This window comes from Pollachius pollachius, assembly GCF_949987615.1.
Source record: "Pollachius pollachius genome assembly, chromosome: 8".
Taxonomy (NCBI): Eukaryota; Metazoa; Chordata; class Actinopteri; order Gadiformes; family Gadidae; genus Pollachius; species Pollachius pollachius.
Genome location: NC_136941.1, coordinates 2943142 through 2959718, shown reverse-complemented (window position 1 = coordinate 2959718; position 16577 = coordinate 2943142). Strand labels below are relative to the sequence as shown.

The window sequence follows — 16577 nt, the reverse complement described above, 5'->3', positions numbered from 1 at the left end:
CCCCCTGACACCTCCACCCCCTGACACCTCCACCCCCTGACACCTCCACCCCCTGACACCTCCACCCCCTGACACCTCCACCCCCTGACACCTCCACCCGCTCACACCTCCACCTGCTCGCACCTCCACCTTCTCTCACGTCCACCTCCTCACACCTCCACCCCCTGACACCTCCACCTGCTCGCACCTCCACCCCCTGACACCTCCACCCCCTGACACCTCCACCCCCTGACACCTCCACCTGCTCGCACCTCCACCCCCTGACACCTCCACCCCCTGACACCTCCACCCCCTGACACCTCCACCCCCTGGCACCTCCACCCGCTCACACCTCCACCTGCTCACACCTCCACCCCCTGACACCTCCACCCGCTCACACCTCCACCTCCTCACACCTCCACCTGCTCACACCTCCACCTGCTCACACCTCTTCACACCTCCACCCCCTCACACCTCCACCTGCTCACACCTCTTCACACCTCCACCTGCTCACACCTCCTCATCACACCTCCTCCTCCTCACACCTCCACCTCCTCTCATCTCCACCTCCTCACACCTCCACCTCCTCCTGCCTCACACCTCCTCACACCTCCTCATCACACCTCCTCCTCCTCACACCTCCACCTCCTCCTGCCTCACACCTCCTCATCACACCTCCACCTCCTCACACCTCCACCTCCTCACACCTCCTCCTCCACCTCCTCCTCCTCACACCTCCTCCTCATCACACCTCCGCCTCCTCACACCTCCACCTCCTCCTGCCTCACACCTCCTCACACCTCCACCTCCTCACACCTCCACCTGCCCCCCGCTGACGGCGCGGTGGGGCCTGATGTCTATTGACTCTTTACCAGGAGACATATTGGTCATGTTACATGATGTCTTATAGCGATGTTACTACATTTATGACGTCATGTTTGCTGTGATGTACTGAGACCCAGCCCTCCTGCGCAATCCCTCAGGCTTTACTCATTCTTATTCTGCTCCTCCTCCACCTTTTCTTCTCCTTATCCTCCACCGTCTTCTGCTCCTCCAATTTCCTTCTTCTGCTCTTCGTTCTCCTTCTCCTTCTCCTTCTTCTTCTTCGGTGGTGTTCAGGCTCTGGAGGCCCAGCAGGAGCAGGACAAGGACCGGCTCCGCCCTCCCCAGCAGCACCCTTCCCCCGTCCCAGGAGGAGGAGGAGGAGGAGGAGGAGGAGGTGGAGGAGGTGGGTGGGGGAGGCGCTCCCCCACCCCCGAGCCCGGCAGCTCTGCCTCCCCCTCCCCTGGCGCCAGCACCCCCGACCTGACCTCCGTCGACCCCGCCCCCCCTCCGGCTCCTCCCTCCGCCCAGCCGGAAGACATCGCCGTGGAAACGCCCTCCGTCAACGGGGAGGCTGAGGAGGATGAGAGAGGAGGAGCAGGAGGAGGAGGAGCAGCAGCAGTGCCCTCTACAGGTGGGTTGCTTGGTTAGCACCACCAGACTGGCCCGCTCGGGCGGGGCTAGTGACGTGTTGGTTCGGTCCCTCCGTTGGCACGGTCCGTCCGACCCGCTGTCAGGTCAGAGCTCAGACTGACGGACACACGGGCAGCGTTGCCAGATCGGGCCCAATCTGGCAACGCTGCACACTGACGTGAGTCGCAGGGCGGTGCTGGAGCCTTGAGCGATGGTTTAACCGGATGCCCCAGGAGCGATAACGTAGCCTTCACTTTGTTCAGGGCCAACAGAGAGGAAGGTCCTTAGTCATGAGAAAGAGCTGACGATGCGTTATGTTGTGCGTCCTTGCAATTAGAAATAGTACTTGGCGTTGTGAAGCATCTTATCCTAGCTATCTTTGTAGGGAATGGGTTAAACTAACATTTGTATGTGCTTGCCACTTGGTTCTATGAACCTGCTTACTGTACCGACAATGATATATCGTTGTTGATCTTTCTTCTGACAAATTTACTTAGTGTAAGTCGCTTGGGATAAAAGCGTCCTAAATGACCTAAATGTTAATGTTAATGATGATGAATAGGTACTGAAATGGAGGCTCCCTTTATTACGATCCTCCTAAAGAAGCAGTGGACGAAGCAGCTTTAAAATAGGATGGATCAGCTACGGTTGGTCTTAATACACTTCATAACTCCCGTTATCGTTGTTTGAACCCCGTCTCAGACTCTGTGTTTGAGGACGAGGCCTCAGCGTCTCCCCCGAATGACGGGACTCCCCCCAGTGAAGGGACCCCCCCCAGTGACCAGGCCACCCCCCCAAGCGACGGGGCCACGCCCCCAGAAGTGGGCGACGACCAGCCAGAGAACGAGAGAGCACAGTCCCGGCCCGCCGCGGAGGGGGAGGAGCTTCCGACCATGACCCCGCCCACACAGACCCACACAGGTCAGACCCCGCCCACCGGCTCGTAACCTTGGGGTCCACCAACTGACGAATGAGTGTCTGGTCTGAACCAGTCGCAGTAGGAAACCCCTGTTTTTAAAAAAGAAAATGTACGCATTTTTAAAAAAGACGAATTTGATTCGGTTGCATTTCCCAATGTGCTCAAATTGTCAGGGAGGTTGTCAAGAGACGAGAGGCCAGGTATAAACCTCACGGCACCTTGAGCATGTTTCTAAAAGGTGGAGGATAAATAATAATAATACAAACACCGGACAGAGGATCGTGGACTCATTCCGGCGCGTCCCTCTCCTCCCGATCTCCTCTGAACATGTACTGATGCTCCTGTGACCTCTGACCCTCCTGTCTCTTTAACCCCCGCCCAGGGTCGGACTCCCCGGCTCTTCCGCATGCGGAGCACCCCGAGCCAGCACCCCCCAGGGTCCGGGCGGACCACCACACCAACGGCATCGTGGAGGACCGGGCCTCCGTCTCCTCCACGGACCTACTGGTGAGAGGGGGCGAGGCTGGGGTCTCACAGGCTAACACGTAGCTCACCTGGATACCTACAGGATGCTAAGCTACGTGGTAGTCTCTCACAGGCTAACACGTAGCTCACCTGGATACCTACAGGATGCTAAGCTACGTGGTAGTCTCTCACAGGCTAACACGTAGCTCACCTGGATACCTACAGGATGCTAAGCTACGTGGTAGTCTCTCACAGGCTAACACGTAGCTCACCTGGATACCTACAGGATGCTAAGCTACGTGGTTGTCTCTCACAGGCTAACACGTAGCTCACCTGGATACCTACAGGATGCTAAGCTACGTGCTAGTCTCTCACAGGCTAACGCGTAGCTCACCTGGATACCTACAGGATGCTAAGCTACGTGGTTGTCTCTCACAGGCTAACACGTAGCTCACCTGGATACCTACAGGATGCTAAGCTACGTGCTAGTCTCTCACAGGCTAACGCGTAGCTCACCTGGATACCTACAGGATGCTAAGCTACGTGCTAGTCTCTCACAGGCTAACGCGTAGCTCACCTGGATACCTACAGGATGCTAAGCTACGTGCTAGTCTCTCACAGGCTAACACGTAGCTCACCTGGATACCTACAGGATGCTAAGCTACGTGCTAGTCTCTCACAGGCTAACACGTAGCTCACCTGGATACCTACAGGATGCTAAGCTACGTGGTTGTCTCTCACAGGCTAACGCGTAGCTCACCTGGATACCTACAGGATGCTAAGCTACGTGGTAGTCTCTCACAGGCTAACACGTAGCTCACCTGGATACCTACAGGATGCTAAGCTACGTGGTTGTCTCTCACAGGCTAACGCGTAGCTCACCTGGATACCTACAGGATGCTAAGCTACGTGGTAGTCTCTCACAGGCTAACACGTAGCTCACCTGGATACCTACAGGATGCTAAGCTACGTGTTAGGGTCTCACAGTGTGTGTGGTGTGTGTATTGTACGCACTAATTGTATGTTGTACATCCTTGCAATAAAAAAATAGTGCTTATCATTGTGCACCATCTTAGCCTAGCTAGCTTTGTTGTATACGGGGAATGGGTTAACCTAACTAAGTCCTTGGCACCTGTTTCTATGAACATCCTTACTGTACCGACAGCGATATATTGTTTTTTCTCTTTCTTCTGACAAATGTACTTAATGTAAGTGGCTTTGGATAAAAGCTAAATGTAAATCTAAATGTATGTGTGGTCCTCCAGGACGCAGAGACCCTGCAGGGGGGCCAGTCCGCGGTCCGGTTCTCCCACATCCTCCAGAAGGACGCCTTCCTCGTGTTCCGCTCCCTCTGCAAGCTCTCCATGAAGCCCCTGGCCGACGGGCCCCCGGACCCCAAGTACGTTACCTGGGTCAGACCCCCAACCCTAGAGACTCTGGGTCCAGACCCCCGACCCTATAGACCCTTGGTCTACAAGGTAGGCCAGGGGAAGTCTTCAGACTCTGCCAGGACCTTTTATCAGTCGCTTTCTCCCAAAGCAACTCCTAAACCTAACCCCTCACCCATAATCCTAACTTTAACCACTGACCCTAAACCCTAACTCATGAACCTTACCTAACCCCTTCCGTCTGTCTCTGAGGTCATGAGCCGGGTGCGGTGAAACATCCGAGGTGAATCCATTATCCCACTCTTGCTTTAACACAGGATTATTACACTGGTTATACTCGCTTTTCACCTAAACACTGCCCCGCCAGGTCTGTATCTCTGGGCCACATTCCTCATCACCTCACCTGGTGTACTCACCCGAGGCCACTGTATTATTCAGCATGAATCACCCGGTGTTGAATGGCTGAGATCACAGGCTGATAACTCATTGCTTTCATAAGGAAAAGCTTTTTTTGGAAAAAGCTTTTCCTCTAAACGCTTTTATTCTGAAAGGCGCCGTACTCCTACCAGCTCCTACTGGAGGCTCCATCTCCTCCTTCAGGGAACGCAGTCTATAGTAAATATAGCTTCCACCTGTGGACACGCAGGGCTCTGGTGCACGTGAATTACTTTCCATCCCGGCCGTCATACGATCTGATCAGTGTAACTCTGTAACTCTAAGCCACCGTAAGCAGAGCTGGATCAGAACCGGTTGGCGTGGGGCGGCGTCCCATGCCGGCGCGGCTGGGGTTTCCTACGCCAGACTCATTGTGGATCGGTATTTTTATACCACTTCTGAATTCAGAGTGTCTGTGTCTGGGGTTTTTTAGGAGCGTGAGCTGAACGATGAGGCTGTAGAGTGTATCGCTCATCTACGTCATCAGAAGCTCTGACGTTTGATTGGTGTAGGACCTGTGCTCTGCACACGTGCACCTCTGTCCTAGAACGGTGCATTGTTGCGGTCATGCAGATTGGGTTCTGATGCTCCTAATGACGTTGCTGTCTTGGCTTCATCGTCAGAATAGCTTCTCAATGCTGGCCTCTTGACCTCCCCATTGACATCCCGTTTTATTCACACCTGTGTGATCGTTACACCCTCACTACCTGTCCTCCTTTTTGGATTTCTCCTCCTCCGTATCCTTCCGCTCTGACCAATGGCCATGTCCACACTACAGCTGAATGTAAAATTCACTTCTTCAGACTAGGGTTGTTAACCGATGACCGTTTGACCGATGGTTGACCGTATCAACGTTAACCGATCAATCTGTCGCTTGTTGGTTAAAAAAAAAAAATTGGCGTCAGTGTGGACTGGGGAGTGTGTTGGTTTCACTTCACACAAAAAGATGATCAGATGAGGTGACTTATTGGAAGTTGGACGGACACCGCGTCTCTAGCCCACTCGTTTGATTTCTCCTCAAGTCTTAATTATTCCCGCATGCGAGCGGCGGAGAATATGATCTCTAAATTATTATGGACAGTAGACTAAATGCTATAACACTACAGTTAGCCATCTCATTCCAAGATATTTTTGTGTGAAGTGAAACTCAATATTTCGGTCTCATCCAAACTAAACAAGCAGCGTCTCTTCGGAGCTGTCATTTTCTTAAATGAGCCACGGCATTGTTTCAAATGAGCTCGCTGCCCTCTTCCGATTGGCCCCTGGTGAATCCCGCGCAAGGTCTTAACGATGTCCGCGCCATCTCAGACCATTGTGGGCGTTCGAGCCCGCTCTCTACACACGGTCAACTTGCAGTAAGCACGCCACGTGTTTCAATTGAAACACAGGTTGTGCAGCGGTTAGAGCCACTGCCTCTCAGTCGGAGAGTGTGTGTGTGTGAGTCGTAGGCAGAACGGGAGAGAGATAAGCAGAGTTACAAAATAGCAGGCGACTGGCGCGGCTCGAAATGGCTGTTATTTCAAAAAGCACATTTTAATCTGATCGGTTAACCTATTTCAACCGGTTAATTAGTACTTCAGACCATACTTGAGTTTTCAAAACCCTCTGTTGCATTGCAATGAAGGGATACTGACTGAAAAAAATGCTGCTTGATTTCTTTCTTTCTCTCTTTCTCTATCTTACCTCTCCCAAACCCCATTTCTGACCCGGTGTTGTGTTGACCTCTCACCTCTACTCTCTATCCTCCATATTTGACCCTCTGGTATTGTGTTAACCCTTCACCTATCCTCCATCTGACCCTGTATTGTATTAACCCTTCACCTATCCTCCACCTGACCCTGTATTGTGCTAACCCTTCACCTGTACTCCACCTGACCCTGTATGGTGTTAACCCTTCACCTATCCTCCACCTGACCCTGTATGTTGCTACCCCCTGGCCTACACTCCATCTGACCCTGTATGGTGTTAACCCTTCACCAAACCTCCACCTGACCCTGTATGGTGCTAACCTCTAACCTATACTCCATCTGACCCTGTATGGTGCTACCCCCTCACCTATCCTCCATCTGACCCTGTATGGTGCTACCCCCTGGTTCCTGCAGGTCTCACGAGCTGCGCTCCAAGGTGGTCTCCCTCCAGCTGCTGCTGTCTGTGCTGCAGGGGGCGGGGCCTGTGTTCCGCACCCATGAGATGTTCGTCAACGCCATCAAGCAGTATCTGTGCGTGGCGCTCTCCAAGAACGGCGTCTCCTCGGTGCCCGAGGTGTTCGAGCTGTCACTGGCCATCTTCCTCACCCTGCTCTCCCACTTCAAGGTCCACCTCAAGATGCAGATAGAGGTGAGAGAGGGGGCGGAGCCGCCGGTCATGTGACAGGAAGTCCTGGGATGGGTTTACCCAAGGCCCCAACAATCAAAATAGAATTAGACCAGAGAAGCACATTTGAGAGGTATGGTTCAGCAAAGAAGATTACACACTACCTGGTTTAGAAGGAACTTTAAAATGTATGATTTGGGTCGTGCTGCCCTTATCTAAAAGTATGAAGCAGGATATATATAATGCAGTGGACTGTTATTTACTAAACCAGAAAGAGCCCACTTAAACCTAATTTATACTATTTTATAGAGATGCTTCTTGTGCCATGACATCTCGTTGGTAGGTGCTAGTAGATGGAAGAGATGCGGGTATATGTTACCACATGTCAGGAGATGTTGGATATTACTATCGCCAGAGCTCCAGTCTCCCTCCAGACCCAGGTCTAATCCTGTCCTCCCCTCCAGGTCTTCTTCAGGGAGATCTTCCTGACCATCCTGGAGACGTCCTCCAGCTCCTTCGAGCACAAGTGGATGGTCATCCAGACCCTAACACGCATCTGTGCAGGTAGCAGCCCTCTGTGCTTCGAACCGTGCTTTAGTCACAGCTCACGTTAGTAAGACACGATAAGGCCATACTGTACTCATCTCGGGCGGGACCCTCATGGGTTGGACCGGACAGTAGTTGAGTACTCGGCGTAGCCACCCTGTCCCACCTTTCCTACTTATTGTATGTCGTTCGTCACAGCACTTAATGTATGCACTTATGTATGGCGCACATAGTTATAGTACTTAGTTGCGTAGCATCTTATCCTAGTTATCTTGGTTGTATACCGGGAAGGGTTTAACCTAGCGATTGTTAGCGCTTTGTACTTGGATCTATGAACATCCTTACTGTACAGACACCGATATACTGTTTCACCTTCTTCTGACAAATGTACTGATTGTAAGTCGCTTTGGATGAAAGCGTCTGCCAAATGCTCTAAATGTAAATGTAGTAGTAGACTTGAGTCTGAGCTCTTGGTACTGAGCGGTGGTCGTGGTTCTGAGCGGAGGTCTTGGTTCTGAGCGGAGGTCTTGGTTCTGAGCGGAGGTCTTGGTTCTGAGCGGTAACCTCTCCCTGGTGTGTGTCAGACGCCCAATGCGTGGTGGACATCTACGTCAATTACGACTGCGACCTCAACGCCGCCAACATCTTCGAGCGACTCGTCAACGACCTGTCCAAGATCGCCCAGGGCCGGAGCGGACAAGAGCTGGGCATCACCCCCCTTCAGGTACTGGTGCACAGCACACAGTAACTGGGCATCACCCTTCTACAGTCACTTGTACACAGCGGATCAAACCCAGAGCCTTTTTGCTGGGAGTCAAACACCCAATCCACTAAAATGTATTTTTGATGGGATGGAACAGATTCGAAAAATGTTCACAGAATGGAGTGCTGTGAGTAGGAGTGCTGTGTGAGTAGCCCCACTGCCTGTTGTAGTGGATGCAGTAAGGCGGTAGACCTGGACTGTTGTTTCTGCAGGAGCTGAGTCTGCGTAAGAAGGGTCTGGAGTGTCTGGTGTCCATCCTCAAGTGCATGGTGGAGTGGAGCAAAGACCTCTACGTCAACCCCAACCTGCAGGCCAACCTGGGTGAGAACACAACCTCGCCTCTCGCTGAAAGAGAGCACTGTACGGTGAACGTATCGCATTCAGAAGCATACACTTAAAAATGTTAAGATAAGATATGAGGACAGAGAGGTGAGAGGAGCTAAATATAAGTCATTATTTTTGTTTCAAATGGAGAGCAGATTGTCCCAGGTCTATTTGGGAGGTTAACAATGCAATCATTTCCACTTTTGAAATTTTAATCCTTGCTTCTAGTTTGTTTCTGTGGTTGGGTTAGCATTGTGTTATCCTAGCTGTCTTTGTTGTGTACAAGGAATGGGTGAACCATAATAATTGTTAGTGCTCGGCACTTGGTTCGATCATCCTTACTGTACCTACGGCTAGGGCTGACCGATTTGGTGAAATAATCGAATTGCCATTATTTTGACCAATATTGCGATTTAATGTGCGATTTTTATAATTTATTAAGTTCCTTATGTTGTGTATTATTCACTAAAAAAGAAATAAATCATTCTTTAGTATGACCAACACAACACTGGAAGCGGTCAACATAAAAACTGCTCTTTCCCTTAGGCCAGGCTGGTGTGTTGAGATTAATTTATATTATAAACTTCTTTATTCAACTATTGAATTGTAAAATAAAAATAAATGAATCGTACTGATTTCCAGTTAGTAACGGTAACAAATCACTTATTTTTCCTTCTTTTTTTTTTTAAATCGCAGCCTTTGCGATTTGCATACCACGTTCTATTACATCGCGATTTCGATTTGAACTCGGTTCATCGTTCAGCCCTACCTACGGCGACATATTGTTTCCTCCTTCTGACAAACAAACTCATCGTCGTCGTTGTGGATAAAAGACGTCTGCTGAACGCCCTGAATGGGACCGGTATTAAAAAACGATTGCGTGGATAACGTGTCAACGCCGCGGGGTCCTCTCGGCGGGTGTGTGGTGGTGATGATGTCGCCGCCATGTGACCTCAGGCCAGGAGCGGTCGTCGGAGGGCGACGGCGCGGAGCCGAAGCTCCCGGACCCCCTGACTGGGCGGCGGGACAGCGTGAGCTCCCTGGACTCCAGCGTGTCGTCCAGCCTGCCCTCGGGACACCCCGACCACCCGGAGCAGTACGAGGTCATCAAGCAGCAGAAGGACATCATCGAGAACGGCATCGAGCTGTGAGTAAAGAATAATAATATGATGACAAAACTAACCATCATCGAGAACGGCATCGAGCTGTGAGTAAAGAATGATAATATAATAACAAAACTAACCATCATCGAGAACGGCATCGAGCTGTGAGTAAAGAATGATAGTATAATGACAAATAACAAAACAAACCATCATCGAGAACGGCATCGAGCTGTGAGTAAAGAATAATAATATAATGACAAATAACAAAACTAACCATCATCGAGAACGGCATCGAGCTGTGAGGATGATATATCATATCATATAATGACTAATAACTATAACCACAGATTGACACTTACTATCATCGAGAACGGTATCGAGCTGTACGAATAATATATCATATGATGACTAATAACTATAACCACAGATTAACACTTACCATCATCGAGAACGGCATCAAGCTGTGAGTGGAGAATAGAATATACAATATAACATACATAATGACGAATAACAACATGACACTAAACACTACACATCATCGAGAAGGGCATCGAGCTGTGAGGATAAAATATCATATAATGACTAATAACTATAACCACAGGTTAACAATAACCATCATCGAGAACGGCATCAAGCTGTACGAATAATATATCATATAATGACTAATAACTATAACCACAGATTAACACTTACCATCATCGAGAGCGGTATCAAGCTGTGAGTAAAGAATGATGATATATTATATAATATAATGACAAATAGCAAAACTAATCATCATCGAGAAGGGCATCGAGCTGTGAGTGAGGAATAATATATAGTAATATATAAAAATATATATATTATAATGACTAGTCACAATAACCACTCACCACTTAACATCATCGAGAACGGAATAGAGCTGGGAGTAAAGAATAATAATATATAATATAATGACAAATAACAACACAACACTAATCATCATCGAGAACAATAACCAATCATCACTTATTCTAAACACAAAACAGAACAAAGAATAATATAATGACTAATCACAATAACCACTCACCACTTGTAACGCTAAACATCCTAGAGGACGGCGTCACACTGTGAATCAGCACAGAATATTACAATAACAACTCAGGATTAACATTACAATACGAGACCGGCCTGGTGGTGATGAGTGCGTTGTGAGAGTCTCAATACGGCGATGTGTGTGTTGTGTGGGTCTCAGTACCTGATTTCCTGCGTCCTCCGTCTGCAGGTTCAACAAGAAGCCCAAGAGAGGGGTTCAGTACCTGCAGGAGCAAGGCATGCTGGGAACGACCACCGAGGAAATCGCCCAGTTCCTCCACCACGAGGAGAGGCTGGACACGGTACTCACTCACTCACTCACTCATTTACACTCACTCACTCACTCACAATCCGTACTCACTCACTCACTCACTCACAATCCATACTCACTCACTCACTTACACTCACTCACTCCCATGCATGAGCACATATTCACACCCTCACTCACTCACTCACATGCATGAGCAAATACTATTCACTCTCACACGCACTCACTCACTCACTCCTCACTCACATGAGCACATATTAATTCACTCACTCACTCACTCACTCACATGCATGACCACACACACACACACACACATACAGAGTCCGCCCATGAGCCCAGCCAGCCTAACAGGACGTGACCCGTTTACCCCCCCCCCCCCGGATCCACAGACCCAGGTGGGCGAGTTCCTGGGGGAGAACATCAAGTTCAACAAGGAGGTGATGTACCGCTACGTGGACCAGCTGGACTTCTGCGGCGGGGACTTTGTCTCGGCGCTCAGGGCCTTCCTCCAGGGCTTCCGGCTGCCCGGAGAGGCCCAGAAGATCGACCGACTCATGGAGAAGTTCGCCGCGCGCTACCTGGAGTGTAACCAAGGGTAACGCTGCCGGAGCACACCCCCCTCTGTGTCGTGTCGTGTCTGGGGTCTGAAGCCTGATGTGGGCCTCTGGTTGGATAGCAGCCGGAGGTCTCCATGCTGGTGTCCACGCTTAGCTATAGCTTAGCTCAGGGCGGTGGAGCGGGTTGACTTGTAGCCGCGGGGTTGCTAGCCCGATCCCCGGCTCCTCCTAGCGGAGGGCCGAGGTGTCCCTGAGCGAGACGCCTCACCCTGACTCCTCCCGACGAGCCGGCCGTCGCCCTGCGTGGTTGAGTCCGCAGTCGGTGTGTGAATGTGTGTGTGAACCCGTTTAAGTCGCTTTGGATAAAAGTAAAGATCCTAATGTATAAATATTTATGTATATATATATATATTTTTATGTTTGATTCTTTGTGTGCGTTGCAGCCAGACCATGTTCGCCAGCGCGGACACTGCCTACGTGCTGGCCTACTCCATCATCATGCTCACCACCGACCTGCACAGCCCCCAGGTGAGACCCCCGCCCTCTCCTCGTGCTCCTCTTGACCCAGCACCTCCCCCCTGTGTGGGCGTGTCCCTGACGCTAAGCTCCGCCCCCCTCAGGTGAAGAACAAGATGACCAAGGAGCAGTACATCAAGATGAACCGCGGCATCAACGACAGCAAGGACCTGCCGGAGGAGTACCTGTCCTCCATCTACGACGAGATCGCCGGCAAGAAGATCGCCCTGAAGGAGAGCAAGGAGCACAGCATCACCCCCAAGAACAGCAAGCAGAGTGAGACCTCACCCCTAATACACCCTATGATACACTGTAGATCACCCCCAAGAACAGCAAGCAGAGTGAGACCTCACCCCTAATACACCCTATGATACACTGTAGATCACCCCCAAGAACAGCAAGCAGAGTGAGACCTCACCCCTAATACACCCTATGATACACTGTAGATCACCCCCAAGAACAGCAAGCAGAGTGAGATCTCACCCCTAATACACTCTGTAGAACACAGTAGATCACCCCCATTGTAATAGTGTAATAAATACAGTAGATGATGTCATATGTATGAAGATGCAGTACAGATGATGCGATATAGTACACTAATGTATAACCCTCCATGTAGGCGTGGTCAGATGATATAGTACAGTAATGATATAGTAGTATATATGATATAGTACAGTAATGATATAGTAGTATATATGATATAGTACAGTAATGATATAGTAGTATATATGATATAGTACAGTAATGATATAGTAGTATATATGATACAGTACAGTAATAATATAGTAGTATATATGATACAGTACAGTAATGATATAGTAGTATATATGATACAGTACAGTAATGATATAGTAGTATATATGATATAGTACAGTAATGATATAGTAGTAAATATGATGCAGTACAGTAATGATATAGTAGTATATATGATATAGTACAGTAATGATATAGTGGTATATATTATATAGTACAGTAATGATATAGTAGTGAATATGATGCAGTACAGTAATGATATAGTAGTAAATATGATGCAGTACAGTAATGATATAGTAGTATATATTATATAGTACAGTAATGATATAGTAGTGAATATGATGCAGTACAGTAATGATATAGTAGTATATATGATATAGTACAGTAATGATATAGTAGTAAATATGATGCAGTACAGTGATGATATAGTGGTATATATTATATAGTACAGTAATGATATAGTAGTGAATATGATGCAGTACAGTAATGATATAGTAGTAAATATGATGCAGTACAGTAATGATATAGTAGTATATATTATATAGTACAGTAATGATATAGTAGTGAATATGATGCAGTACAGTAATGATATAGTAGTATATATGATATAGTACAGTAATGATATAGTAGTAAATATGATGCAGTACAGTGATGATATAGTGGTATATATGATATAGTACAGTAATGATATGGTAGTGAATATGATGTAGTACAGTGATGATATAGTGGTATATATGATATAGTACAGTAATGATATAGTAGTGAATATGATGCAGTACAGTGATGTATCACGCTCTCTTTAAGACGTGGCCAGTGAGAAGCAGCGACGGCTGCTCTACAACGTGGAGATGGAGCAGATGGCCAAGACGGCCAAGGCCCTGATGGAGGCCGTCAGCCACGCCCAGTCGCCCTTCTTCAGCGCCACGCACCTGGAGCACGTCAGACCCATGTTCAAGGTAGGGCTCCCCCTACGGGCTGCAGCCGGTACTGCAGGCACAGGCCCTGGATTAAGCCTCCTTAAATAGGATCCATCTTATCCATCTGGTGTTGATTAGCCATTAGTGATGTCACAAGTGGGCGCGTCCACCCAGGTGTAGGATCAATAGATCATTTATTCATCATCACGTTTGATAAACACTGTAGGGCGGAGGCCTGATCGACCCATCACACCTCTAGGTGGACACTCCCACCCGTTGTGATGTCACTAATGGCTACTCAACATTTCCCCGGGTTGTGAACCGGGGGCCATTTAAGGCCAGAGTTATTTACAGGTAACTGGCATAAGCCAGAGCTCATGTGTGTGGATGATGGTTCAGTGAAGTGATAGGAACTACTGGGCTTTACCACTGAGGAGCTCGCTGTGTGTGTGTGTGTGTGTGTGTGTGTGTGTGTGTGTGTGTGTGTGTGTGTGTGTGTGTGTGTGTGTGTGTGTGTGCTGACAGCATGCAGAGAACGGGTGCAGACTTCACCCTGTCACCTCAGCGGTTTTCTTGTACCCCCCCCCCCCCTTCAAACCAGGGGGGTCTTAACCCCTGATTAGTGCAGTAGAATATCAAACAAAAGGTGTGTGTGTGTGTGTCTGTGTGTGTAGCTGGCGTGGACGCCCCTGCTGGCCGCCTTCAGCGTGGGGCTGCAGGACTGCGACGACCCCGACGTGGCCACCCTCTGCCTGGAGGGCATCCGCTGCGCCATCCGGATCGCCTGCATCTTCAGCATGCAGGTCTGCCCTCCCTGCCACCTGCACACACCCCCTCCAAGGCTCTGTGTGTGTGTCTGTTGTGTTGTTTATTATTATGTGTGTGTGTGTCATGGTGTATATCGCGGTGTGTGTGTGTGTGTCATGGTGTTTATCAGCGTATGCGTGTGTGTCATGTTTCTCATGGTGTGTGTGTGTGTGTGTCATGGTGTATTTCATGGTGTACATGTGTGTCATGATGTGTATCATGGTATGCGTGTGTGTCATGATGTATATTGTGGTGTGTGTGTCATGGTGGTTATCATGGTGTGCGTGTCTGTCATGGTGTGTATCACGGTGTGTGTGTCATGTTGTATATCAGCGTGTGCGTCAGAGTGTATATCGTGGTATGTGTGTTATGGCATATATCATGTCATGCCTGTGTGTCATGTTTTTTGTGTGTGTGTGTGTCATGGTGTATATCATGGTGTGTGTGTGTGTGTCTGTGTGTATCATGGTCTGTGTGTCACGGTGTATATCATGGTGTGTGTGTGTGTCACGGTGTATATCATGGTGTGTGTGTCTGTATATCATGGTGTGTATCATGGTGTGCGTGTGTGTGTGTATATCATGGTGTGTGTGTGTGTGTGTCACGGTGTATTTCATGGTGTGTGTGTGTGTGTGTCACGGTGTATATCATGGTGTGCGTGTGTGTGTGTATATCATGGTGTGTGTGTGTGTATCATGGTGTGTGTGTGTGTGTGTCTGGATGTCATATATCATGGTGTGTGTGTGTCTGGGTGTCATATATCATGGTGTGTGTGTGTGTATATCATGGTGTGCGTGCGTGTATATCATGGTGTGTGTGTATATCATGGTGTGTGTGTGTGTGTGTGTATATCATGGTGTGTGTGTATATCATGGTGTGCGTGTGTGTGTATATCATGGTGTGTGTGTGTGTTGTAGCTGGAGCGTGACGCCTATGTCCAGGCCCTGGCCCGCTTCACCCTGCTGACGGCCAGCTCCAGCATCACGGAGATGAAGCAGAAGAACATCGACACCATCAAGACGCTCATCACCGTGGCCCACACCGACGGCAACTACCTGGGGAACTCCTGGCACGAGGTACCCCCCTAGTACCAGAGAAGTACCCCAATACTAACGATACTCCTGGAATGAGGTACCCCCCTAGTACCGGAGAAGTACCCCAATACTAACGATACTCCTGGAATGAGGTACCCCCCTAGTGCCGGAGAAGTACCCCAATACTAACGACATTCCTGGAATGAGGTACCCCCCTAATACCGGAGAAGTACCCCAATACTAACAACACTCCTGGAATGAGGTACCCCCCTAGTACCGGAGAAGTACCCCAATACTAACAATACTCCTGGAATGAGGTACCCCCCTAGTACCGGAGAAGTACCCCAATACTAACAATACTCCTGGCACAAGGTACCCCTCTAGAAGTACATCAATACTAACAAATACACTAGGGCAACTTCCTGGCATGAGGTACCCCCTAGTACTGGAGAAGTACATCAATACTTACAAATACTCCTGGCACGTGGTACCCCCCTGGTACTGGAGAAGTACCCCAATACTAACAAATACACCTGGAATGAGGTACCCCTTTATTACTGGAGAAGCTCACCTATACTTACAAATAGTACACAGCCGGCAGCTCCTGGCATGAGGTTCCCAAGATACTGACTGACGAGTAACCGATGGGAACTGCCCAGGCAGCTCCTAGCAGGAAGTACTTTTAAAAAGTACAAATAAAAGTCTACAGCAGCACCGTAGCCCACAGAGGCCGTAGCCGGGTATCGAACCGACAGCCCTAGCTCCAGCTCATGTGATCCCCTCTCTGGTCCAATCAGATCCTGCGCTGCATCAGCCAGCTGGAGCTGGCCCAGCTGATCGGGACGGGGGTGAAGACCCGCTACATCTCGGGCGTGGTCCGGGACCGCGAGGCCGGGCTGAAGGGCTTCCCCGCGGGCAGCGACGACTTCATGCCCATGGGCCTCGGTCAGTCTTATACCACTCTACAAACTATACTCTATGCATC

General features: G+C 49.3%; 1 protein-coding gene across 1 annotated transcript in view; it reads left to right on the top strand.

Annotated features, from left to right (window-relative positions):
- The window catches only part of arfgef2 (ADP-ribosylation factor guanine nucleotide-exchange factor 2 (brefeldin A-inhibited)), a 34662-nt gene that overhangs the window by 5272 nt on the left and 12813 nt on the right, over positions 1-16577 (top strand). The window contains exons 6-22 of the mRNA XM_079741573.1: positions 1099-1435; positions 2137-2355; positions 2736-2860; positions 4084-4217; positions 6744-6978; positions 7419-7518; positions 8085-8224; positions 8476-8584; positions 9545-9734; positions 10931-11042; positions 11398-11603; positions 12009-12093; positions 12186-12357; positions 13639-13790; positions 14426-14554; positions 15476-15634; positions 16390-16537. Coding sequence (XP_079597699.1) covers positions 1099-1435; positions 2137-2355; positions 2736-2860; positions 4084-4217; positions 6744-6978; positions 7419-7518; positions 8085-8224; positions 8476-8584; positions 9545-9734; positions 10931-11042; positions 11398-11603; positions 12009-12093; positions 12186-12357; positions 13639-13790; positions 14426-14554; positions 15476-15634; positions 16390-16537 — 2752 coding nt within the window. The remainder of the gene's footprint in view (positions 1-1098; positions 1436-2136; positions 2356-2735; positions 2861-4083; positions 4218-6743; positions 6979-7418; positions 7519-8084; positions 8225-8475; positions 8585-9544; positions 9735-10930; positions 11043-11397; positions 11604-12008; positions 12094-12185; positions 12358-13638; positions 13791-14425; positions 14555-15475; positions 15635-16389; positions 16538-16577) is intronic.